Source organism: Nicotiana tomentosiformis, chromosome 3, assembly GCF_000390325.3.
Source record: "Nicotiana tomentosiformis chromosome 3, ASM39032v3, whole genome shotgun sequence".
In the NCBI taxonomy this organism is placed as follows: Eukaryota; Viridiplantae; Streptophyta; class Magnoliopsida; order Solanales; family Solanaceae; genus Nicotiana; species Nicotiana tomentosiformis.
In genome coordinates, this window is record NC_090814.1 from 104814788 (window position 1) to 104840553 (window position 25766).

The window sequence follows — 25766 nt, forward strand, 5'->3', positions numbered from 1 at the left end:
CTGGTATGAACTTTCTGGTTTCCTTATACGCGATCGCGTGGGTAGGTCCGCGATCGCGTAGGCTTATTTGGGGGAAGAGGTGAGTTGTTCTGTGCGATCGCAAGATTTGGGACGTGATCGCGTGCGTTTGTGAAGTTTTGCTTTGCGAACGCGTGGATAGTATCGCGTTCGCGTAGAGGTATCGAGCTGGTGAAGAGGCGAGGTGATTGCTCTACGCGATCGCATGAGGTAGGATGTGATCGCGTAGGTTTGAGAGGCAGTGATACGCGATCGCATGGGTAATTCCGCGTTCGCGTAAGGTTAATGTGTGGGCAGCCTGCTTTGTGCTTCTCGATCGCGAGGCCATTTTCGCGATCGCGATTAAGGAAAATCTGGGCAGCAGTGTTAAATTCCAAAATCAAGGGTCCGGACTCATTTGCACATTTTGAGCTAGAGACCATAGATTTAAGCGATTTTTGGAGGGATTTTTAGGGAGTTGATTTGGGTAAAGTATTTCTCACTTGATTTTGGTTAAATTCCATGATTATATCTTGATTTTTATCATCTAAATTATAATTTGGGGTGAAAAATTGGGGAAAAGTGAAAGAATTCTTGAGATGTGATTTTGAGGTTTTGAAGGGGATTTTGTTGTCGGATTTTAGTAAATTTGATATGACTAGACTCGTGAGTGAATGGGCTTTTTAGTTTTGTAAATTTTGTCGGATTTCGAGACGTGGGCCCGGGAGGTCGGGTTTGAGCCAATTTCGGGTTTTTGGGCTAATTTGATAGCTTTCTTGTGGAATTCATTCCATTAGTGTATATTGATGGTATTGTACTGATTGTGAATAGATTCAGAGCATTTGGAGGTCGAGTCCAGAGGCAAGAGCATTACGGGGTAGAGATTTGACCGGCTGGAGGTAAGTAACGATTGTAAATCTAGTCCTGAGGGTATGAAACCCCGGATTTTATATCATTCTACTATTTTTAGTGACGCACATGCTAGGTGACGAGCATGTGGGCGTGCACTGTTGGGGATTTGTGACTTGGTCCGTCCCGTAGCAATTGTAAAGTTGCATACTTTGTTGAAAACCATATGATACTTATATGTTGTAGAAAGAATTTCTGTAAATTGGGCTGAATGCCATGTTGGAGCCTTGCGCCAATGCTGTTTGGACCCTTAGGGGATGTTTCTTACCATCCTCTCATTGTTTTCGATTGAAAATCTATAATCAGTCATATTTATACTTGTTTACCGCATAACTCAGTTTTATGACTCTATTTTGATGCATATAAATATTTTGGGCCGAATGTCCTGTTTTATTGAAATGCGCAAGTGGCTTGAGAGGTTTATGACTGAGTGAGCCCGAGGGCCTAATTTGTGAGGATGAGTGTGGATCGGGGCTGCCCGCCTGCAATATACTTTATTATTATAGCACGTGAGTTGTTCGTGCAGCACGCGAGATGTCCGTGCTGATTATAGCGCTTGAGCTGAAGGAGCCCCTCCGGAGTCTGTACACACCCCTAGTGAGCGCAGGTACCTACTGAGTGCGAGTGCCGAGTGCTGAGTGATTGGGAGGCATGAGTGTTTGTGAGGTATGCCCGAGTGGCAAGAGTGATTGTGAGGTATGCCCGAGTGGCACGAGTGAATGTGAGGTTTGCCCGAGGGGCGGTATATGAGTGATGTTTTGCCCGAGTAGCTGTTTATGATTTCATCATTTTTGCTCACCTTTGTATTTCTCTCTATTTGAAAACTGTTGAAAAATATCTTTAAATGATTTTTACTGGAACTGGGTTTAAACGAGGTGTTTGATTCAAATTATGATTTTAAAAGCATGTGGTATTTTACTCAGATTTCCTGATATGAACGTTATATGCTTTCTTGCTCGTCACTACTGCTCAGTCTTTATTTATTGTTGTTACTTACTGAGTTGGCATACTCACGTTACTCCCTGCACCTTGTGTGCAGATTCAGGTGTAGCTGGACACGGTAGCGGTTATTGAGTATTCTGATTGCAGATTTGTTTTGGAGATAGCAAGGTAGCTGTTTGGCGATCGCAGCCCCTGCTCTTCTCCCTCTTATCTTCCTCTAGTTGTATTTAGTTATTTTCTAGGCCGAGTTAGCCTTGATATTGTTAGACAGATTTGAGTAGATGCTCATGACTAGTGACATCCCGATTTCGGGCTTTTCTTTTCCGCACTTCTGTTTTTTTTGATTTGAACTCCTTAAATGAAGGTTTTATGTTAAACAGTATTGAAATTACCTTTGAAATGAAAATATCATTTTGTTTGGAAATGAGTCGGCTTGCCTAGTTCCACGATAGGCGCCATCACGACAGGGTTAGTTTTGGGTCGTGATAGATTGGTATCAGAGCCTAGGTTACATAGGTCTCACGAGTCATGAGAGGGTTTAGTAGAGTCTTGTGGATCGGTACGGAGACGTCTGTACTTATCTTCGGGAGGCTGAACAACCTTTAGGAAACCCCACATTCTTGAATTCTTGTCGTGCGAATCTGTTGATTATAGTAACTAAACATATGTTGTTTCTTTCTCTCACAGATGGTGAGGACTCGTACTACCGGTCAGGAGGACCAGCCACCAGTACCACCAGCCAGGGCCGCGAGAGGCCGAGGCCGCGGTAGAGGCCATGATAGGGGCAGAGGTGCAGCCCGTACAACAGCTGGGGCGGTACCTGCAGATCCACCGATTGTCCCAGATCAGGACCAGGTTCCAGTTGTTGATGCACTAGCTCAGGCACCACCTGTGCCTATTGTGATTCCAGGCCTTCAGGAGGCCCTAGCTCAGATTCTGACAGCGTGTACTGGCCTTGCTCAGGCGGCCTCTATTTCGACGGCCGCAACCACTTCTCAGGCCAGGGGAGGCACTCAGACTCCCGTCGCTCGCACACCAGAGCAGGTTATTCAGGGACTCCAGACACCGGAGGCACCACCAGCCCAGCCGGTTGCTGTTGCTCAGGATTATGTGGTTCCTGCTATGCCTGAGGATGATCAGTGTAGGTTGGAGAGGTTTGGGAGACTCTAGCCACCACCTTTCAGTGGCACAGAGAGAGAGGATTCTCAGGACGTTTTGGACAGGTGTCAGAGGATACTCCGTACTGCTCAGTTGCTCATGACCAGGGAGCGGGTTTCAGGTGCTACCTTTGATGAGGCTGTCGACATTGCTCGGCAGATTGAGATGGTTCGCGGTTAGGAGAGGGTTGAGAGAGAGGCAAAGAGGCCTCGTGGTCAGGGTGGATTCAGCGGTGTTCCATTTAGGGGTCAGTTCCAGCACGGTAGAGGTCGTCATTTTAGACAGGCTCAGTCAGCTAGGCCATTTCATCGGGGTGCATCATCTGGCCATGGTTCTCACAGTTCTCATCAGGGCCACTCATCACTTAGTGCCCTTCCAGTTCAGAGTTCGTCCCGTGCTCCACCTGTTCAGGGCTCTTCCATGCCAGGTTATTCTACCAGTCATCCCGGTGCTAGGGGTTCCCTTCAGTTTCCGCAGCCAGCACCAGGGAGTTATTTTGAGTGTGTGGAGCTTGGGCATATGTGGAGGCATTTTCCTCGTCGTCATAGAGGTCTATCTCAACAGAGGAGTCAGCCTTCGACTTCAGCACCAGTTACCTCACCACCCACCCAGTCAGCTCAGGGTGGAGGTCAGTCAACTAGGGGTCACCCTAGAGGGGGAGGCAGATCAGGAGGTGGTCAGGCCCGTTTCTATTCTCTCCTTGCCAGACCAGATGCTATTGCTTCAGATGCTGTGATTACAGGTATTGTCTCAGTTTGTCACAGAGATGCCTCAGTATTATTTGACCCTGGTTCCACGTACTCATATGTTTCCTCGTATTTTGCCCATTTTATGGATATTCCCCATGGGTCCTTAGTTTAATTTGTACATGTATCTACTCCTGTGGGCGATACTATTATTATGGACCGCGTATATCGGTCATGTGTGGTGACTATTGGGGGTCTGGAGACCCGAGTGGATCTATTGTTGCTCAGTATGGTTGACTTTGATGTGATATTGAGTATAGATTGGTTATTTCCATGTCATGTTGTTCTAGATTGTCACGCTAAGACGATGACGTTGGCTATGCCAGGAATTCCGAGGGTTGAGTGGAGCGGTTCTGTAGATTATGTACCTAGTAGGGTGATTTCATATTTGAAGGCTCATCGCATAGTTGAGAAGGGTTGCCTATCTTATTTGGCTTTTGTGAGGGATGTTAGTGCAGAGACTCTTGTCATTGATTCTGTTCCGGTGGTGCGTGATTTTCCGGATGTGTTTCCTACAGACCTGCCGGGCATGCCGCCTGGCAGGGATATTGACTTTGGTATTGATTTGGTGTCGGGCACTCAACCCATTTCTATTCCACTGTATCGTATGGCACCGAAAGAGTTGAATGAATTGAAAGAACAGCTTCAGGAACTCCTTGATAAGGGGTTTATTCGGCCTAGTGTGTCACCTTGGGGTGCACCGGTTCTATTTGTGAAAAAGAAGGATGGTTCCATGAGAATGTGTATTGATTACAGGCAGATAAACAAGGTCACAGTCAAGAACAAGTATCCTTTGCCTCGTATGGATGATTTATTCGACCAGCTTCAGGGAGCGAGGGTGTTCTCCAAGATCGATTTGAGGTCCGGTTATCACCAGCTGGAGATTTGGGATTCAGATATTCTTAAGACAACTTTCAGGACCCGATATAGCCATTATGAGTTCTTGGTGATGTCTTTTGGGCTGACCAATGTCCCAGCAACATTCATGCATTTGATGAATAGTGTATTCCAGCCCTATTTGGACTCATTCGTCGTTGTATTCATTGATGACATCCTGGTGTACTCTTATAGCCAGGAGGAGCACGCTCAGCATTTGAAGATTGTATTACAGAGATTGAGGGAGGAGAAGCTTTATGCAAAGTTCACCAAGTGTGAGTTTTGGCTCAATTCAGTAGCATTCTTGGGAAACGTGGTGTCCAGCGAGGATATTCAGGTGGATCCGAAGAAGATAGAGGTGGTGCAGAGTTGGCCTAGACCGTCCTCAGCCACGGAGATTAAGAGCTTTCTTGGTTTGGCGGGTTACTACCGTCGCTTTGTGGGGGGATTTTCATCTATTGCATCGCCCTTGACCAAATTGACCCAAAAGGGTGCTCCATTCAGGTGGTCGGATGAGTGTGAGGAGAGCTTTCAGAAGCTCAAGACTGCTTTGACCACAGCTCCAGTGTTATTTCTGCCATCGGCTTTAGGTTCTTACACCGTGTATTATGATGCCTCGAGGATAGGCATTGGTTGTGTTTTGATGCAGGAGGATAGGGTGATTGCCTATGCCTCGTGCCAGTTGGAGACCCATGATAAGAACTATCATGTCCATGATCTTGAGTTAGCAGCCATAGTTCACGCCTTGAAGATTTGGCGTCATTATTTGTATGGGGTACTTTGTGAGATCTATAATGATCATCGGAGTCTGCGGTATCTGTTAAAGCAAAATGATCTTAATTTGCATCAGCAGAGATGGTTGGAGCTTCGTAAAGACTATGATATCACTATTTTGTACCATCCGGGGAAGGCCAATGTGGTGGACGATGCTTTGAGTCATCGGGAAGAGAGTTTGGGGAGTTTAGCATATCTTCCAGCAACAGAGAGACCTTTGACATTGGATGTTCAGGCCTTAGCAGGCCATTTTGTCAGATTGGATATTTCGGAGCCTAGTCGGGTATTGGCTTGTGTGGTCTCCAGGTCTTTTCTTTATGACCATATCAGGGAGCATCAGTATGATGACCCCCACTTGCTCGTTCTTCAGGATAGGGTTCGGGGAGGTGATTCTAAGGATGTGACTATTGGTGATGATGGAGTGCTGAGAATGCAGGGCCGGATATGTGTCCCTAATGTAGATGGTCTTCGAGAGTTGAATCTTGAGGAGGCCCACAGCTCACGGTATTCCATCCATCCGGGTGCCGCGAAGATGTACCAGGATTTGAGGAAGCACTGTTGGTGGAGGTGGATGAAGAAGGATATAGTTGGGTTTGTGGCTCGGTGTCTCAACTATCAGCAGGTTAAGTATGAGCATCAGAGACCGTGTGGCTTGCTTCAGAGATTGGAGATCCTAGAGTGGAAGTGGGAGCGGATCACCATGGACTTCGTAGTTGGGCTCCCACGAACTTCGAGGAAGTTCGATGTTATTTGGGTTATTGTGGATCGGCTGACCAAGTCCGCGCACTTCATTCCAGTTGGTACTACTTACTCTTCAGAGCGGTTGGCTGAGGTTTACATCCGGGAGATCGTTCGCCTGTATGGTGTCCCAGTTTCCATCATTTCAGATAGGGGTACTCAGTTCACTCGCAGTTTTGGAGGGCCGTGCAACGAGAGTTGGGTACTCAGGTTGAGTTGAGCACAACTTTTCACCCTAAGACGGACGGGCAGTCTAAGCGTACTATTCAGATATTGGAGGACATGTTGCGTGCTTGTGTCATTGACTTTGGGGGTTCAGGGGATCAGTTTATGCCACTCATAGAGTTTGCATATAACAACAGTTATCAGTCGAGTATTCAGATGGCTCCGTACGAGGCTTTATATGGGAGGAGGTGTAGATCTCTGGTTGGATGGTTTGAGTCGGGTGAGGCTAGGCTCTTAGGTACAGACTTGGTCCAGGATGCATTAGATAAGGTGAAATTGATTTAGGAGCGGCTTCGCACGACACAGTCTAGGCAGAAGAGCTACGCGGATAGGAAGGTCTGTGATGTGTCTTTTATGGTTGGGGAGAAGGTTTTGCTGAAGTTATCACCCATGAAGGGTGTTATGAGGTTTGGGAAGAGGGGCAAGTTGAGCCCCCGGTTCATTGGACCTTTTGAGGTACTTCAGAGGATAGGAGAGATGGCTTATAAGCTTGCCTTGCCACCCAGCTTGTCGAGTGTGCATCCAGTATTTCATGTTTCCATGCTCCGAAAGTATATTGGAGATTCGTCCCATGTTTTGGATTTCAGCACGGTTCAGTTGGAGGGTGATATGACTTATGATGTGGAGCCGGTGGTTATTTTGGATCGGCAGGTTCGAAGGTTGAGGTCAAAGGATATAGCTTCAGTGAAGGTGCAATGGAGAGGTCAGCCTATGAAGGAGGCCACCTGGGAGACCGAGCGGGAGATGCAGAGCAGATATCCACGCCTATTCGAGACTCTAGGTATGTTTCTAGACCCGTTCGAGGACGAACGAATGTTTAAGAGGGGGAAGATGTAACGACCCGACCGGTCGTTTCGAGAGTTATAGCCCCGTTTTCCCCGTTTCTACTTCTTTCTGTGTTATTCAACTATATTATGTTATATCGGGTTAGTTGGTTCGGGACCGGAGTAGTTTCAGAGTAAATTGAAACACTTAGTCTCTTAAGTAAAAACTTAAGTTGGAAAAGTCAACTGGATATTGACCTATGTGTAAACGATCTTGGATTTGAATTCTGATAGTTCCGTTAGCTCCGTTAGGTGATTTTAGACTTAGGAGTGCGTCCGTAATGTGATTTGGAGGTCCGTGGTAGAATTAGACTTGAATTGGCGAAATTAAAAATTTGGCGATTTTCGGTCGGCAGTGAAAGATTTCATATTGGGGTCGGAATGGAATTCCGGAAGTTGGAGTAGGTTCGTAGTGTCATTTGTGACGTGTGTGCAAAATTTGAGGTCATTCGGACATGGTTTGGTTGGTTTCGGCATCGGTTGCCGAATTTGGAAATTTAGAAGTTCTTAGGCTTGAGTCCGAGGATAATTTGATGATTTGATGTTGTTTTGAGTGATTCGAAGGTTCGACTAAGTTTGTATGTTGATATATGACTTGTAGGTATTTTTGGTTGAGGTCCTGAGGGCCTCGGGTGAGTTTCGGGTGATTAACGGATAGTTTTTGGACTTTGCAAAATGGCTGATATGCTGGTATGAACTTTCTGGTTTCCTTATACGTGATCGCGTGGGTAGATCCGCGATCGCGTAGGCTTATTTGGGGGCAGAGGCGAGTTGTTCTGTGCGATCGCAGGATTTGGGACGCGATCGCGTGCGCTTGTGAAGTTTTGCTTCGCGAACGCGTGGACAGTGTCGCGTTCGCGTAGAGGTATCGAGCTGGTGAAGAGGCGAGGTGATTGCTCTACGCGATCGCGTAGGTTTGAGAGGCAGTGATACGCGATCGCATGAGTAATTTTGCGTTCGCGTAAGGTTAATATGTGGGCAGCCTGCTTTGTGCTTCGCGATCGCGAGGCCATTTCCGCGATCGCGATTAAGGAAAATCTGGGCAGCAGTGTTAAATTCCAAAATTGAGGGTTCAGACTCATTTGCACATTTTGAGCTAGAGACCACGGATTTAAGCGATTTTTGGAGGGAGTTTTAGGGAGTTGATTTGGGTAAGTATTTCTCACTTGATTTTGGTTAAATTCCATGATTATATCTTGATTTTTATCATCTAAATTATGATTTGGGGTGAAAAATTGGAGAAAATTGGAAGAATTCTTGAGATGGGATTTTAAGGTTTTGAAGGGGACTTTGTTGTCGGATTTTGGTAAATTTGATATGACTAGACTCGTGAGTGAATGGGCTTTCTAGTTTTGTAAATTTTGTCGGATTTCGAGACGTGGGCCCGAGGGGTCGGGTTTGAGCCAATTTCGGAGTTTTGGGATAATTTGATAGCTTTCTTGTGGAATTCATTCCATTAGTGTATATTGATGGTATTGTACTGATTGTGAATAGATTCAGAGCATTTGGAGGCCGAGTCCAGAGGCAAGAGCATTGCATGGTAGATATTTGACCGGTTTGAGGTAATTAACGATTGTAAATCTAATCCTGAGGGTATGAAACCCCAGATTTTGTATCATTCTACTATTTTTAGTGACACACATGCTAGGAGACGGGCGTGTGGGCATGCACTGTTGGAGATTTGTGACTTGGTCTGTCCCGTAGCAACTGTAAAGTTGCATACTTTGTTAAAACAATATGATACTTATATGTTTTAGAAAGAATTTCTGTAAATTGGGTTGAATGCCATGTTGGGGCCTTGCGCCAATGCTGTTTGGACCCTTAGGGGATGTTTCTTACCATCCTCTCATTGTTTTCGATTAAAAATCTATACCCAGTCATGTTTATACTTGTTTACCGCATAACTCAGTTTTATGACTCTATTTTGATGCATATAAATGTTTTGGGCCGAATGCCCTATTTTACTGAAATGCCCGAGTGGCTTGAGAGGTTTATGACTGAGTGAGGCCGAGAGCCTAATTTGTGAGGATGAGTGTGGATCGGGGCTGCCCACTTGCAACATACTTTATTATTATAGCACGTGAGTTGTCCGTGCAGATTGTCCGTACAGATTATAGCGCTTGGGCTGAAGGAGCCCCTCCGGAGTCTGTACACACCCCAGTGAGCGCAGGTACCTACTGAGTGGGAGTGCCGAGTGCCGAGTGCTGCGTGACTGGGAGGCATGAGTGATTGTGAGGTATGCCCGAGTGGCAAGAGTGATTGTGAGGTATGCCCGTGTGGCACGAGTGACTGTGAGGTTTGCCCGAGGGGCAGTATATGAGTGATGTTTTGCCCGAGGGGCTGTTTATGATTTCATCAATTTTGCTCACCTTTGCATTTCTCTCTGTTTGAAAACTGTTGAAAAATATTTTTAAATAATTTTTACTGGAATTGGGTTTAAACGAGGTGTTTGATTCAAATCCTGATTTTAAAAGCATGTGGTATTTTACTCAGATTTCCTGATATGAACGTTATATGCTTTATTGCTCGTCACTACTGCTCAGTTTTTATTTATTATTGTTATTTACTGAGTTAGCATACTCACGTTACTCCCTGCACCTTGTGTGCAGATTCAGGTGTAGCTGGATACAGTAGCAGTTATTGAGTGTTCTGGTTGCAAATTTTTCTTGGAGATAGCAAGGTAGTTGTTTGGCGATCGCAACCCCTACTCTTCTCCCTCTTATCTTCCTCTAGTTGTATTTAGCTATTTTCCAGGCTGAGTTAGCCTTGATATTGTTAGACAGATTATAGTAGATGCTCATGACTAGTGACACCCCGATGTCGGGCTTTTCTTTTCGGCACTTTTGTTTTCTTTGATTTGAACTCCTTAAATGAAGGTTTTATGTTAAACAATATTGAAATTACCTTTGAAATAAAAATATCATTTTGTTTGGAAATGAGTCGGCTTGCCTAGTTTCACGATAGGTGCCATCACGATAGGGTTAGTTTTGGGTCGTGACAGGTGCCTTGGTGTATGTTATTTGCAGATGATATTGTTTTGATTGACGAGATGCGAGGCAGAGTTAACGCGAGATTGGAGGCTTGGAGACAGACCCTGGAGTCAAAAATATTTCAAGTTGAGTAGGACCAAGACTGAGTACTTGGAGTGCAAGTTCAGTGACGAAACTGAGGGTGCGGACGTGAAAGTGAGGCTTGATACACAAGTCATCCATAAGAGAACTAGTTTCAAGTACCTTGGGTCTATTATCCAAGGAAAATGGGAGGATGTTACTCATCGTATTGGAGCAGGGTGGATGAAATGGAGACTCGCATCCGGTGTTTTATGTGATAAGAATGTGCCACCTAAACTTAAGGGTAAGTTTTACAGAGTGGTTGTCAGACCTACCATGTTGTACGGAGCACAGTGTTGGCCAATCAAGCACTCTCATGTCCAGAAGATGAAGATAGTAGAAATGAGGATGTTGAGATGGATGTGCGGACATACCGGGATTGATAAGATTAGAAATAAAAATATTCGGGGCAAGGTAGGAGTAGCCTCGGTGGAGGACAAGATGCGAGAAGTGAGGCTTAGGTGGTTTGGGCATGTGAAAAGGAGAAGAATAAATGCTCCAGTGAGGACGTATGAGAGGTTGGCCTTGGGTGGTCTGAAGAGGGGCAGAGGTATGCCAAAGAAGTATTGGGGGGAGGTTATTAGGTAGGACTTGGCGTTGCTTCAGCTCATTGAGGACATGACTCTTGATATGAAGGTATGGAGGTCGATGATTAGGGTAGAAGGTTAGTAGGTAGTCGAGTGTGTGTCTTCCCCATACCTGTAATAGTAATTAGTCAGCCTTGTTTTTCGGCTATTGACAGTCTTGATTACTACATGTTTTTTTATTATATTGTTGTTGATAATGCATGTTCTCTTATAATCTTGTTATGGTTAGTGCTTGTTTCTTATTATCTTGTTATGGTTAGTGCTTGTTTCTTATTATCTTGTTGTTGGTATTACTTGGTATTATCGCTTTCTTTTTCTTTCTTTGAGCCGAGGGCCTATCGGAAATAGCCTCTAGGTAAGGTTTATGTACACACTACTCTCTCAGACCTCACTCGTGAGATTACACTGGATCTGTTATTGTTGTTTATATAAGTAAAACAAAATTCAATCATTTTATCCGGCTAGAAATTTTCCAAGATCTATCTTATTATTAATCAAATGTTGTTCATGATATATTAGTACAAATCTTGGTCATCATTAAGATTGAGAATATTACAATTTACAAGAATGAGAATCTAAACACTTCACTTAGTTGATCAAGATGTAATGATTCAAAATGTTGTGTTTTGGGTGCATACTTCCCAATTAATCATTTGCTAAAGCATATATAGTTAGGCGGATAATTCACTACTTTATTCCCTTTCCTATATATATGTATATGGTTCAAATTAGAACATCCCCAGCTCAATCAGCATTGGTAATGTTAACTTTGATATATTAAACCATGAAGACTCATATTTAATACCTCTTGAGACTCAATATCAATTTCCAAAGACATCAACGAGCTTGAGTAAAAAGTGGAATTAAAATACAAAATGTTATGGAGCTGCCCATATGGCCAGTTTTTGCAAATGAAATTTCTGTCTTTGGTCCCGAAATGAGGTTATTTATAAAACCTTTAGCCGTCTCCTATACCCTACAATACAAACTAAATTCTTAGTCGCCAACCACAAAAGGAAAACATAAACTTCTTTGACAATGGTATCATTTGACTAAACTCCTTAAATAAAGCCAATGAAAGTAAAGGAATGATTAATTCCATTGACACTGCAAGTCTGAATTCCGCACCGAATGAGTGAGACTCTAGGAACTATTAGAGAACAAAATGTCAAACAAAACAAAAAAAAAAAAAAAAAAAGAGGAAAAAATAGGAAGGAAAATTTTTCAACAATGTTTTGTTACAACTGCTGCCAACTCTAATCACTCCCATTGAAATCAACTCCATATTCCAATGTACATTATCATATAATCACAATATTATAATATACTACTAGTATATATTAAACTATCAAGAAAAACTTCATCCTATAAATGTATATGATTAAGACTTCCTAAAGTTTTATTATATAGCTGTCAACAACCACAATAATTATCATGCATATTTCAACTTCTCGCCCCAAACATCCTGCTAATCATACCAACTAGAAAACATCAATTTTGTTTTTCAAACATCGTGTTTGTACGTGTCTTGTTAAATATAATTCTTTATTGTGTCCGCTTTCACGTCTTCATCTCAGAATCTTTAGCAGCTTTGCTTTGCCTTGTCTACTACGTCAAACCTGTCTAAAATAATATTCCACATTTTATAGAAAGACAATTCTGTAATGGAGATCACTATAACACCAAATATTTGCATTGTTTTTTGAACTTTGAACCGTTTTGACACAGTTGAAATTATACCCATGTTTTGTATCTTTTCAAGTTGTTCTTCGATTTCACTTCACCTACTACAGGTAAAATTACAGGCTATTACTTATCTATACTCTTCAAAGTCAAGGGTGCCACGACCAGAATGAGAAAGTTGGCTCCTTTAACGCGTAGGATCCTATTTTTCGCGTTGTTTCTGGTGGTAGAATCAGCTGATCAGATCAATGAATTTTATCCAAATGAAAGAGATTCCTTGTTGCAGCTTAGAGATAGTGTAAAATCAAGTGTCTTCGATTTGCATTCACATTGGACAGGTCCTCCTTGTTACAAAAACCAGAGTAAATGGGCTGGAATTGTTTGTTCTGATGGGCATGTCATTCACTTAGTTTTAGAAGGAATTCAGCTAATTGGTTCTCTTCCACCAACATTCTTGGAGCAAATAACTTTCTTGAAAAAACTCAGCTTTAGAAACAATTTCTTGTATGGTCCTTTACCTAATCTCACAGGTCTAGTTTATCTAGAATTTGTGTTTCTTTCAGATAATCGATTTTCGGGTTCGATTCCAGAAGGGTACATTGAGCTACAAAATTTGACAGAATTAGAGCTCCAGGGAAATGATATTGAAGGTTCAATTCCACCATTTGATCAGCAGAGTTTGATTGCTTTCAATGTGTCTTCTAATAAACTTGAAGGACCTATACCTGAAACTCCTGTTTTGCAAAGATTTCCAAGGAGTTGTTATGGAAATAACTCAAATTTGTGTGGTGGGGTTGTAGGAATACCTTGTCCAATACCACCTAAAGCACCAATTCCTTATATATCTCCACCCCCACCAGGTGAAAAGAAGAAGAATGGTCTTAAAGTTTGGAGTATTGCTTTGATAGCAGCAGCAGCAGCACTTGTCCCTCTTTCCATTATGTTCATTTTGCTTGGTTACTTTAGAAGATCTAAGAGAAAAGAAACACAAGGAGAGCGCAAGGAAGGTAAGACTTACATTTTATCTATTTGAAGGTAAGACTTACATTTTATCTATTTGAAGGGAGCCTTGGCGTAACTGGTAAATAACGCTGCTATGTAACCAGGAGGTCGCGGGTTCGAGCCGTGGAAACAGCCAGGGTAAGGTTGCGTACAATAGACCCTTGTGATCCGGCCCTTTCCCCGACTCCGCGCATAGCAAGAGCTTAGTGTATCGGGTTGCTTTTTAATCCTGTCTAGCGCCAGTTTTCCGGGGAAAGGTTATTGCTCAGATCGAATTAGATGAGCAAGTTATCTGGTGTAGGGCTGTTTTTTCGACTGGGAAAGAGACAAGGGAGTGGGAGTTGGCTGTAATTGAGACACATTTTTCGGATGTACGATATGGATTTTTTCAAAATAGGGACAATGTTTTTTAAACTGCGAGAGGAAGGTCATTCAGAACTCGTTGGCTCCAGAGGTGCTAAAGATGATTATTTTGCGACAGGAAGACAACCGATTCATTCCCATTATGACGTCAAAGTCAACCACTTCTAGCTCAATAAGATTGGCTCTAGTCACTCGGCTCTGAACCGTGACACCTACACATAGAACAAGATTAGCTACTGAGTTGGACTTAAAGATCCACAACTATTTCGGGTTTTTTTGTTTTTTTATTCAATTTGGACATAATGCAAAAATATAGGAGGAGGATGACATGTGATGATGGAGTAGTTTATATTGTTATTGTTTCCTCTTTTAACATTTCCAATTTTAATGTTGACAGGAAATATTTCAACTGAGAATGTGAAAAAGAGAAGGTATTGGTCAGAGAGCACAGAAGATCCAGAAAGAACATTGGAATTGGAATTCTTTGACAAGGATACATCAGTGTTTGACATGGATGATTTGCTAAGGGCATCAGCTGAAGTGTTAGGAAAAGGAAAACTAAGCACAACATATAAAGCAATCCTGGAATCTGGTATTGTTGTTGCTGTTAAGAGACTCAAAGAAATGAATTCTTTGAGCAAGAAGGAATTTACCCAGCAGATGCAGTTGCTTGCTAAAATGAGACATGAAAACCTTGTGGAGATGATTTCATTCTACTTTTCCAAGGAGGAGAAGCTCATTGTTTATGAATATGTTCCCTATGGTGACTTGTTCGAGCTGTTACATGGTTGGTTCATTAACTCTCTTTTTTCCTTCTTTTTCTGGCAAAGTTAGTGTTATACTTTGAGACTATTCATATCCTTGTTATAGCAAATTGTCCCGTAATTTTACTTCTATTATAGTTTAGGGCTATTTATACTTTTTTCTTTAGCAAATCGTCTCGTATTTCTCTACCTCCAGCATGAACTCGACTGGATGAATTCAACGTGTCACATCCGGGAAAAGAGAAAGGACATTCGTGAAAAGAGAAAGGGGAACCATTGATGCTTGCATCAAGATAAGTTGCCTACATCACATCCACTTGAGGTGCGGCCCTCCAGACTCTGCGTGAATGCGAGATGATCTGTGCACCGGGCGACCTTTTACAATAGGGCAAAGATTCAAATTGACACTCTTTTTTTAATTATGGTTTAGTATTACCTCATGTTATACACTTGTACTTCAAGTTGGACTCTGTTAGGTTATAGAGCAAATATAAGACGATTTACTCGTAGCAAATCATCCCTTTTTCCCCTTAAAATTACCTTTTAAAAAGTAATGATTCTTGGTTGCAGAAAACAGAGGAATTGGGAGACAACCACTAAATTGGACAGCAAGAATATCCATCATAAAGGATGTTGCAAAAGCTCTTAATTTCTTGCACCAGTCTTTACCATCACATAAGGTGCCACATGGAAACATCAGATCAAAAAATGTCCTAATCGAACAAGACCCTCAGAACAAGAATTACCATTCCAAGCTAACAGATTATGGATTCTTACCTTTGCTACCATCTAAAGAATCCTCAAAAAAATTAGCAGTGGGAAAATCTCCAGAGTTCTGTCAAGGGAAAAAGCTAACAAGAAAAGCTGATATCTATTGCTTTGGGATTCTACTCTTAGAAGTGATCACTGGAAAAATACCAGGTGAATTATTCTCACCAGAAAATGGAGTTACAAATATTGTTGATGATGATCTTTCTGAGTGGGTTAGAACAGTGGTAAATAATGATTGGTCAACTGATATTTTGGATATGGAAATACTTGCACAAAAGGAAGGGTATAATGAAATGTTGAAACTTACTGAGTTGGCTTTGCAGTGCACAGATGAGGTGCCAGAAAAGAGGCCTAAAATGAGTGAAGTGTTTAGAAGAATAGAAGAGATTGAGGTTGAACAAAAGAGATCAGTCACTGATGTTGAAGATGATTCAGTTTCTTAGTTGAAGTTTCCCTCCTAAAATGTAGCCAAGAAAGTTAGAAATTTAGGAGGAGGTTTTAGCTTAAAAGCAGAGCTAATTAGTTTTATGATATCATTTTCATTCTACAAGCTAATTCTTTGTAGATCTTTGATAGTAAGTATTTCCAATGTTCATCTTTTACTTGATGAAAATACCCATTTGAATTAACACATAGTACAATGTTTTTTTTTCATTTTTTCTTGGATAATGGTATTATTTGAATAAACTGAATAAAAGAATTTTGCCTGTGCGACCAATACCAAGTTTGGGCAAAGAGAAGGGTCGCAGTTGGTTAATAGCCAGCGTAAACCTAATCAGACACTACAAGTTGCATAAGGCCGCACTCACCTAGCCACGTGTTAGGTTGGCACCTATGTATGATGAAAAATAGGCAAGTTCTATGACATTGCCACCTAGAAGTAAGAGAGTATTCTTATATAATATTGAAATAAGATGAGCTTAAGTGAAGCCATAAAATTCGTACAACCGACTTCTTGAGTGGTATTAGGATATAGTAATTGCATTCCAAGAAAACAATTGTTCAGAATTCGTATTTTAATAGGAATACATCTAGAAAATGATAAATATAATCTCCTGATTTGAAAAAAGAGTGATCAACTTGAAGAGTAACCTCAGGATCAGTTATCAAATAAAGAAGTTGGGAGTGTTCCATTTTGTACATAATGCATGTAGTAGCCTGAGGTGGGGCCAATTGATTTTGGCAGCAAGCAAAAGGATGACGATAAAGTTTGAATAAAGCCCAACTTTTCTTGAATTTGTTGCAGTTGTGGATGAAGATGATTTAGCTGATAGGAAATACTAAAAGAGAAGCAACTCGAACATGGTTTCATTTAATTCAAGTATATAGTAGTGTGGATGGACTTTGGAAGTAAGTCTTTGGGTTTGAGCTTAGGTGGAAGAAGAGTAAGAAGAAAACGGTGTTAATTGGATTGAAACAGACACCTATGTAGTACGTGTCAAAACTCATGCACACTTTCACCCAAGTGTCCACTTCATTCCAAACTCCATTTTTTGTCTAACTTAACCAGCCATCTACTTCTATTATAACACCATATATCTCGTTCTTGGTTACCCTCATCTTTCTTTGAGCTCTTCATCTTTATCTTCTCTTCTTTCTTGATTTCTTCTGTGACTTCAATTCATATATTCTGTGTGACTTCATTCAGCTTTGATCACTAATATCTCAAGAAAGTTTCAGAGCAATAATCTTCTTACAGCTCTGATCAGTGGTACTAAAGCTGCTAATTAATTGTGAAAACTGTTGGACGTAAGAGAAAGACTAAGGAACGTAACAGACAATCATAATCTATGGCTATGCCAGAACGGAGATATGCATTTGGGAGGGCGGATGAAGCCACACACCCTGATTCCATGCGCGCCACCTTGTCTGAGCTTCTCTCCACCTTCATCTTCGTCTTTGCCGGTGAAGGCACCGTTCTTGCTCTTGGTAAGTGATACACTATCCGTTTCATTTTATATAGGATGGTGTGATTAATTAGGTACATCGTTTAACAAAGAAAGACTTTCAGGCACATGCTAGCTAGAAGGTAAAGTACATTCTGAACTTGTAGTCTAAAGCATATGCCATCACATTTCTGTAGCGATAGAGTAAATAACAAAAACGTACAGATTGAAAAGAAAGAGTGTATATACAAAGGAACAGAAGGAGTATCATCTTAGTTCTGTTATGTGTTATGCTGTCAATCATGATTTCTAACGAAAAGTTGATGCAGAATAGTTCTACCACTCTCATAAGTAGCAGCGACACTCGTAATCATGCATGCATGCACAGAGGTTGTATCACTATGAATATTTGTTGTGCAGATAAGTTGTACCCGGAGACGGCATTAGGAGCATCAAGACTGACAGCGATAGCGCTGGCGCATGCGTTATCGTTCTTTGCAGCCGTAGCCTCAAGCCTGAATGTTTCTGGAGGGCATATCAACCCAGCTGTTACCTTTGGTGCGCTTGTTGGGGGCAGGATATCCGTCGTTCGTGCTGTCTACTATTGGTTAGCTCAGCTTGTAGGTGCTGTTGTAGCCTCTCTCTTGTTGAGGCTCGCTACTGATGGCTTGGTACATTCTTCTCTTTGTTGTTTTGACATCTTTACTCTTGTGTTCTATTTGAGATTGAGGCGTAATTATATTGTTGGTGATGCAGCGACCACTGGGATTCTCAGTGGCAGCCGGAGTTGGCAACTTGAATGCACTTGTGATGGAGATAGTTATGACGTTCGGACTAGTCTACACAGTGTATGCAACTGCCATTGATCCAAGGAGGGGTAGCTTGCACACCATTGCCCCTCTTGCCATTGCTTTCATTGTGGGGGCAAATGTCCTGGTGGGAGGGCCTTTTGAGGGAGGATCCATGAACCCTGCAAGGGCATTTGGGCCTGCTCTCGTCGGCTGGAGGTGGAGGAACCACTGGATTTACTGGTTGGGCCCTTTTGTGGGTGCAGCCTTGGCTGGACTTATCTACGAGTATGGAATCATACAGCATGAGGCCGTTCCGCGCCCGACCACCCATCAGCCATTGGCACCAGAAGATTACTAAATGCACTTCGATAGCAGTCTTCCATTTGTGAATAAGAGAGGATTGTGCTTAAAAAACTGAAACTTTTATGTGAAGTTTGTACTCCAGTCTATGGTTGCTTTTTAATTCCCTTTTCTAATGTTTTCTGCGTTGGATACTTCTTTATGTAGTTGCATTTTGTAAGTTCTCCAAAATAAAGACAATGATCCCAGTAATAGCTTTAAAAGGTACTTTTATCCCTGAGTCTATTCTTGGTTTTTTATTTTAATGGAATCATGTTTGTGTGTCAGTTCAATGTTTGGCTTTGTTCATAATATTCAGCGTCCAAAGTTGAGTCCCACAACACTTGTTATTCTTTCTGCGAAGAAACTTTCTTAGTTGCATACCTAAACTAAGAGAACTCAACATGGTACAATGCAGAACATTTAGCTTTTTTTTCCATTCAAAAAAATGACCTTATGCTAGGACGCGAAGATAAATTCAAAGGGATTTCATTGGTTTGTTGATAGGGGTACACACTAGTGAGTAGTGACTAGCAGTATAATATTAAATGTTCTCTACCTCTAGTGAACCAGAGGTCTGATCTAGTTACTTGTACTCCCTCTGTTCTATTTGCTCAAGAAACTCATGGATGTATGGAGCTGAGTTAATAAGTTAAACTGTTAGAAATTCCCTTTGCCAGTTGAGGTAAAAGTCTGAACGGAATATTTGACGACAGATGGTGGTAGAACTGGATGAATGCCATGGCTAGGTAGATGGAAACAAATTACAAAATGAAATACTGCAGTACATAAAATAGCATTCTTACTTAGAGATTGCTAAAGTTTGCCGTAGAATCTGGCAACCCATGGAGCAAGTTCAGTTACATCAGGGGTTCTAGGATTGGAGGCATAATAATCAGACCAATAACAAGGAGACATACTCTCTGTAAGTTTACTATTTGAGTAAATGCAAAATGGCAGCCAGTCTTCTCCTCCATTCATTCTTCTTTTCCGCTCTCTTGGATACGCTAATGGCGCCTGCACATACCTGCAGCCAAACAATCCCTCAAGCTTTTTTTATCCTCCAAAACGTGTTACCATAACATAACAACTCAGTTCTACTCTGTAATAGAATGGGGATATAACTTGACTAGTTCTTTTGAAGCTGCTTTATTCTGTTCTTCTATGTGAAGGTTATACTTTACATTTTGTAGGAGTTCAAAGTGATTCTAAATAAATGGGGAAGCCATTTGGATTAGTCCATTTGGATTAGTAAGTTACAGAAACATGATATGCTAAAGGCAATGAGATATTTAAAAAACTAAAATTCTTGCAAGATTAGTACTATTCAGGTTTCATCAGATATATTACATAATTTTTTAAAGGAGTATCTTCTTCGTTTCATAGAGTATGTTTCCAGCCAGATGCATGATTTTCACGGCAAGATCTAATACAATTAAGTTTGGCCGCATTTTCAAAAATTATACTATAATATTAAGTCACGTTTCCGTCTTCTCCATCAACATATTCTAAGACCAGAACTCAGAGGAAAATAATCTAACACTCATGCACACTACATTTTGCTTCAATTAAAAACTCCTTACAACTAGCAGGCATTTAATCTTACTAAGCTGGAACTCCGGGGCAAGCTTTACCACAACAAAGACAGATGGAAAATTGTCCCAGCAACTATTTGGTGGACAGTTTGGAAGGAAAGGAACTCGAGATGTTTTGAAGATATAAGCAACCCTCTCCAGAAAATTAAGATGAAGTGTATTCTGTGTTTTTTTTTGGTGTAAATCAGAATACATAGATGATCCTGTTTCAATTCTAGATGTTTTAAGCTCCTTGAAAGAAGAACAAGGATATTTATGGATATACTGAATATGTTACCTTCTCAAAAAAAAAAAAAAAAAAAATAGCAGGCATTTAATGTCTTTGAGCAGTCTAATGCATCCAAGAGCAGAACACACCTGATACCGTCAAGCTGGACATCCCAGCAGAAGTGGGTGTGACCAAAAATATGACAAGCTTTTGTGCTCCCTCTAGCTCCATGTATGTATCTTATTCGGGCCTCAAGAAAGTCAGAACCAATCATCTTTGGAAGGTTGGGATAGAAAAGCATTCTCTTCTCTGGACAAAGCTCTAGTCTGCAAAGAGGTGACAATAAACAGTCCAATCAGAGTACAGCAACGAAATCATCAGCATAAGATGTTTAAGGACTGCAATCTATCGGACAAATATATTTAAAAGCTGGAGAATATACTACACTGTTCTGAGAAGGGGACTACATCTAATTTTAATTCAGTTCAAAGAATTTTTGTATCAAGCTACTCATGTACTTTCCCTGGAGAAATCCCATATTAATAGGAAAAACAACAAACAGAAGATAAATGATGCATGAGAGTTATTGAAACAACATGTAACCCACCAACCAAAGGGCCGAGTTTCCACATAGTTTTCTTGTTAAAGATAGCTAGCTACTCACGTTAATTACCTACATGGAGGACATATACCTCTCCCCTACATAAAGCGAGAAAAATCCTAGAGGAAGCACCATATAGTGATACAGTATTATACAACAAGTAATGCATGCCTCGTGACCACAATTGCTTTGGAAGGGGGAGAGACAGCAAGAGAAAAGGATGAAAAAAAGTGGTGGAGAGAAAGCACTATGATACTGTAGTTAGGTCCTGTAGTAATATTGGACAGTCAAGGGTGTATGCTCCCCAATACAACATTAGAGAGAACAGTAAAAAGGAGAGTGACGGAGATCTTTCAATGTATTCTTTTATCCTTGTTAATATGACAAAAGGATAAATTTTCAGCATTTTTTTTCATATTCTTGATCTCTCGACTCTCGGTATAACACATTGGTGACAAAAACTACTACTATCATTTAGCTTAGCACAACGTAATCTGAGACCATTGAAGAGAGAGTATTAATTATTAATTATTAACGCTTGACACAAGCTTGGGAGACGACACCAATGACAGTAAACTGTACATGCTAGTAAAGCATGTTGTTATCAAAGTCCATTAAGTTGGGAAATATGACGCGATGCTTTCATTAGAGTGATAACTCCTGTAAGATGCAATATTGCTGCCCTGAAAGATATGATTTTACACATAATCTTCTTGAACCTTGATTCTATGGAGTAAGCTAGTAGTGTCAGTGAGGTGGAATGTCCACTACTTTGAAGAATGTTAAGTTTTTAAGTATCCATTGCGCCCTCTTCCCCTCCCATACCCCCCCCCCCCCCCACACACACACACCACCACCACAAAAAAAAAACAGCCCAAAGAAAAGGAAAAAGAAGTCCATCTATCTTGATGCATGTATTGATGAAAGGAGCAGTAAGCAAGACAAGAAAAGAGGAAGGCATTATTACATTCTATACCTAAAGATTTTTCAGAAGAACTGAGCAATCCAAATAATACCCTCGTCAAAAAATGGTACAGAGAAAATACACTAGATTCAAAACATTCTACCAAATGAAAATGAACGTATCAATATATTCTTTCAACTCAATACAAGAAGTCATGGAGGAGAAAGAACTACGTCCAGTAACAATAATCGTCAGACCAAAGAAGGCAGCACAAGCAGTGGCGGAGGTAAGATTATCGCTAAGGGGGTAAAGAAAGAAAAAGTTAAAAATTAAAACAGACTGTGGGAATGGGAATTGAACCAGCAACCTCACAAAGGTTTTGAACTCCCTTGACCATTGAGCTATGCTTTTGGGTTGTGTCAATGGGGTTCAAAATATAATATATATAGAGGTACAAAATGGATTTTGTCTTATATGTACAGTGTAATTTTCCGGCGAAGGGGGTTCGGGCGAACCCCTTTCGCCCTCCTAAATCCGCCCTTGAGCACAAGTGAGTAAGATCTGTTCAGCATAATTAATCACTCTAAAGAAGTCATCTCCAGTCAATGAAAATGTCAATTAGCCCCACATTATGAAAACTTAAACATAAGTGTTCCAACTCATCTTGTTATAGTTTACGAAATTTATGCTCGCTTACGGTGGCTAGTTATGGTCAATAAGAAGCAACTGCAGTGAAATCACATTTTTAGCTGATAAAAAGTAATCCCTCATCCAGATAAAGTTGACCCACTGCATTTCTGGTCCGCCCTTCAAGAACATCGTTAAATCCTACAAGAAGCCTCTACTGTAGCGCAAGACTGAGGCTTTTCAACCATAATCGACCAAATTTTAGACTAGCAACCCAAAGAGATTTTGAAATAGCCTGATGTACTCACTAACCTTGGAACGAAGTGTGAGAATGAAATTATTTGATTGCATCTTGCCAGCATTTCCTGGAGTGTATCCTGATTCTTGTCATTCATGGCATCAAAATGGGCAGCAAGGGAGTTATCTCCATTTATAAGTCCATCAGGCCACTTGCATGCACGAAAGTCCTTACATGCCTGTGCAAAAATTGGTGAGGGTGAATTACACTGTACTAGCATAGAAGACAGAATCAGTAAACTACTATCACATAAATCAGTTTCTATTAACTGTGTAATAGAAACTTGTTGAAAGAACAAAATATAACTGTCTGAGCACTGCAAACTCACAAAAAACATAGAGAAATGTTGCAATACAAGTAGCAAAATGAACAGGCTCAGAACAGTGAAAGTGCATCCAAAGCAACCACAAAAAGAAGAGTCACTAAGATAGTTAAACAAATAAAACGCAAAAGAAGATGAGCAAGTGACTTGCAAATGTCAACTATTATCCCCATATACTCACCTACCCATCACGGAGAGTACTTGAAGTCACCCCAAGGTAATGGGCACATTTTCCTTGGAGCAATCTGGAATCTTTTATTGAAAAAAACGAATTGCAATGGAATGCACATCACTTCAGAGCACTATGTGAGATCAGAGATGGAAGAGCTATTGATTGACTTATTTTCAGGCGAATTTCAGTGATAACAAGGAGAGCTGTTCATTTCAGTTGTCAGTAAGCTAAAGATTGGCACACTCAACTTGCTCATCTTCTGTCTATCTCGAAACAAGGGACAAGGAAGAGGCTAACATATCATCGAATTAAAAGATTGTTAGTCCTTACAAGGAGAAAGAAAGTGAATCACCAGCTCCAAAGATGGAATGCGGATGCCGGTTATGTCCTTTTCTCTATCAAAGCTCTGGGATCAAGCAGAAATGACATCAAGATGTGCATAAAATGACCCAGCTGCAAAAAGGAAATAGTTTTGCTATTGTACAGTAACATTTACCTCGTGGTACCATGAGAATAGAGGAATAATTGCCAAACCATCAATGACACTAGGATTAGTTTCCACTCCAAGCGTCTGACATGCATCAAGCATTTTATTCAGCTTTTGAAGAGAATCAACCTGAATACAGAGGATGCATCACATTAATCACGTTGTATTGCTTTTAGTTTTACAAAACTACCATTATAGCAGGAAAAGCAGTACTCTACTTCAATGGCAGCAGAAGAGGGAAAAAAGAAAAGAGAAGAGGAAACACCACCAATGTTCATTCTTAAAGTGTTACTTTTTCTGCATGGACGAAGCTTTTGAGACCTAAACTTAATAAGACTGTCTAAAAGGCAATGTCGTTGACTGAGAAAGGGACATGCATAAGAAACTGCAGCCATAAATGCTTCAAAAGGAGAATTTCTGCTCAGTTAAAAATCCCTCCATTAGTGACGGGATTCCATAATGTCACAAAACCATTTTAACAGAATACAATGACACATGAATGCAAAATCACAACAACAACTAGTGACATATGATGCAATTCTACACAGTACATTTGAATTAAACTCTGTAAATCACATCTTCATGGAACGTTATGAAGAAAAGCTTGCTTACATAATTCTCTTTCTCCCTACGGAGCCAAAGGTCGTGGTTTCCGGGCACAAAGAACACATGCTCAAAACTAGCCTTCAAGAGGGACATTGTTAATACAAACTTCTCATAAGTCTCTGCAACATCTCCAGCAACGAGCAGAACGTCCTTTTTCTTCCCCTTTCTAGGTAAACCCTTTACCCACTCCATGTTCTCCGGGTATTCTGTATGCAAGTCTGAAACTACAAAAACCTCCAAACCAACTGTATCTACCCTAGCAGAAGGGACAATCTTATGCCTCGTAACATCCACCTCACTCATGAGATATCTCCCATTATTCTGGACTCCCATACATTTGGGAAGACATCTAGAACGTCCAGGCTGCAGAGTGAAAATCGAGCTGGACGAAATTAAGCATAGAACCATATTTTTATTGCTTTCTTCTCCTTTCCTATTTCCTCTACTCTTGAATCAACTAATCCTACATCAGAAAATCAAAGAATTTATTCTTGACCATGAATAACAAGCTCCTATAAAGTTGATCACTTTTAAGTATGATGCACGAAACATTTTTAATTTCTTAGAATTCAACCAGTGTCAGTGAGCATTGCTTTTCCTAGAAGAAACCCTTCATCTCAGAAATGCAAATACAAAGCCGCAGCCTACACATTATAAATGAATAAAATAGCGATAACTGGAAAAGAATAATTGTCAATTCATGAAGCCAAAACTGTGAATACAGAAATAAGTATAGTAGATAAGGTAACATTTACTTATATATTGTAGCTAATTCTGTAAAACCAATGATGAACTGAATAAGAACGGCTCTTTTGATGATAAAGGAGCAGAACAATTGACAATCCTACACTTACCTATCAACATCCATTAACCTAAAAATTATACAGTTAAAAATCACCTAGGGGAATATCATATTATCATTACAGGGAAGTTGAAATAGAAGATAAAAGTACCATGGTATCACTGCTAAATGATCCTCTTTTCTGTAGGTCGAATACAGAATTGTTGGAAACGGAACCCAATTATCCGTCGCCCCATCTGTTGGGCTGGGCGAAACTGAATGCGTTTTATAATTCGCACTAATTGAATGCGTTTTATAATTGAATGCGTTTTATAATTAGTACAATTTTTTAAGGAATTATATAAATTTTATTATTTGGGTTATTATAAAAAAAAGTTAAAGAAAAAGACATACTTTTTAAAATAATAATTATTGACCCCATTTATCTAATTATTTCAATAAAGAATGCACTATTTTCCTATACATATGCGGTATTTCCCTATTTATAATTTGTAGATGAGTGTTTTATTTTTGGACTCCTATTACATACGTATATAGCTACAACATTTATATATGTTTCCTTATTTAATTATATAAGTACTAAGTATGATTTAATGATTATCCCTTCATTTCAATTGGTTGTAGATATGTTCGGTAAAAGTTGGGATATTTTCGTTTGT

General features: G+C 40.7%; 3 protein-coding genes across 5 annotated transcripts; 2 read left to right on the top strand and 1 right to left on the bottom strand.

Annotated features, from left to right (window-relative positions):
* Window positions 1-12244: 12244 nt before the first annotated feature.
* Window positions 12245-16102, top strand: LOC104093501 (probable leucine-rich repeat receptor-like protein kinase At1g68400). The gene is made up of 3 exons (XM_009599249.4): window positions 12245-13576; window positions 14332-14721; window positions 15269-16102. Exons 1-3 carry the CDS (start codon window positions 12739-12741, stop codon window positions 15910-15912), a joined length of 1872 nt encoding a protein of 623 aa, XP_009597544.1. The 5' UTR covers window positions 12245-12738; the 3' UTR covers window positions 15913-16102.
* A 927-nt stretch (window positions 16103-17029) lies between these two features.
* Window positions 17030-18726, top strand: LOC104093502 (probable aquaporin TIP3-2). The gene is made up of 3 exons (XM_009599250.4): window positions 17030-17398; window positions 17776-18026; window positions 18112-18726. Exons 1-3 carry the CDS (start codon window positions 17260-17262, stop codon window positions 18502-18504), a joined length of 783 nt encoding a protein of 260 aa, XP_009597545.1. The 5' UTR covers window positions 17030-17259; the 3' UTR covers window positions 18505-18726.
* Window positions 18727-19205: 479 nt separating this feature from the next.
* On the bottom strand, window positions 19206-25392 carry LOC104093503 (uncharacterized). 3 transcript variants are annotated; one of them, XM_009599251.4, is made up of 7 exons: window positions 25259-25392; window positions 24312-24768; window positions 23709-23828; window positions 23565-23618; window positions 22733-22896; window positions 20438-20614; window positions 19206-19512 (listed from the first exon to the last, which is right to left on the bottom strand). In XM_009599251.4, exons 2-7 carry the CDS (start codon window positions 24711-24713, stop codon window positions 19302-19304), a joined length of 1128 nt encoding a protein of 375 aa, XP_009597546.1. In that variant the 5' UTR covers window positions 24714-24768; window positions 25259-25392; the 3' UTR covers window positions 19206-19301. The 3 variants fall into 3 exon arrangements, with proteins under 3 accessions (XP_009597546.1, XP_009597547.1, XP_070053496.1); XM_009599252.4 differs by lacking the exon at window positions 25259-25392 and adding an exon at window positions 25160-25176; XM_070197395.1 differs by lacking the exon at window positions 25259-25392 and having other exon boundaries at window positions 24312-24949.
* Between the last annotated feature and the right edge of the window lie 374 nt (window positions 25393-25766).

Coding starts and splice junctions, on each gene's coding strand:
- LOC104093501 (XM_009599249.4), top strand. CDS start 12,739: ATGAGAAAGTTGGCTCCTTTAACGCGTAGGATCCTATTTTTCGCGTTG. Junction 13,577..14,331: donor ACAAGGAGAGCGCAAGGAAG/GTAAGACTTACA, acceptor TAATGTTGACAG/GAAATATTTCAACTGAGAAT. Junction 14,722..15,268: donor CTTGTTCGAGCTGTTACATG/GTTGGTTCATTA, acceptor TCTTGGTTGCAG/AAAACAGAGGAATTGGGAGA.
- LOC104093502 (XM_009599250.4), top strand. CDS start 17,260: ATGGCTATGCCAGAACGGAGATATGCATTTGGGAGGGCGGATGAAGCC. Junction 17,399..17,775: donor AGGCACCGTTCTTGCTCTTG/GTAAGTGATACA, acceptor TTTGTTGTGCAG/ATAAGTTGTACCCGGAGACG. Junction 18,027..18,111: donor GGCTCGCTACTGATGGCTTG/GTACATTCTTCT, acceptor TTGGTGATGCAG/CGACCACTGGGATTCTCAGT.
- LOC104093503 (XM_009599251.4), bottom strand. CDS start 24,713: ATGGTTCTATGCTTAATTTCGTCCAGCTCGATTTTCACTCTGCAGCCT. Junction 23,829..24,311: donor GTAGGGAGAAAGAGAATTAT/GTAAGCAAGCTT, acceptor CTCTGTATTCAG/GTTGATTCTCTTCAAAAGCT. Junction 19,513..20,437: donor GTCCAGCTTGACGGTATCAG/GTGTGTTCTGCT, acceptor GTTTGGCTGCAG/GTATGTGCAGGCGCCATTAG.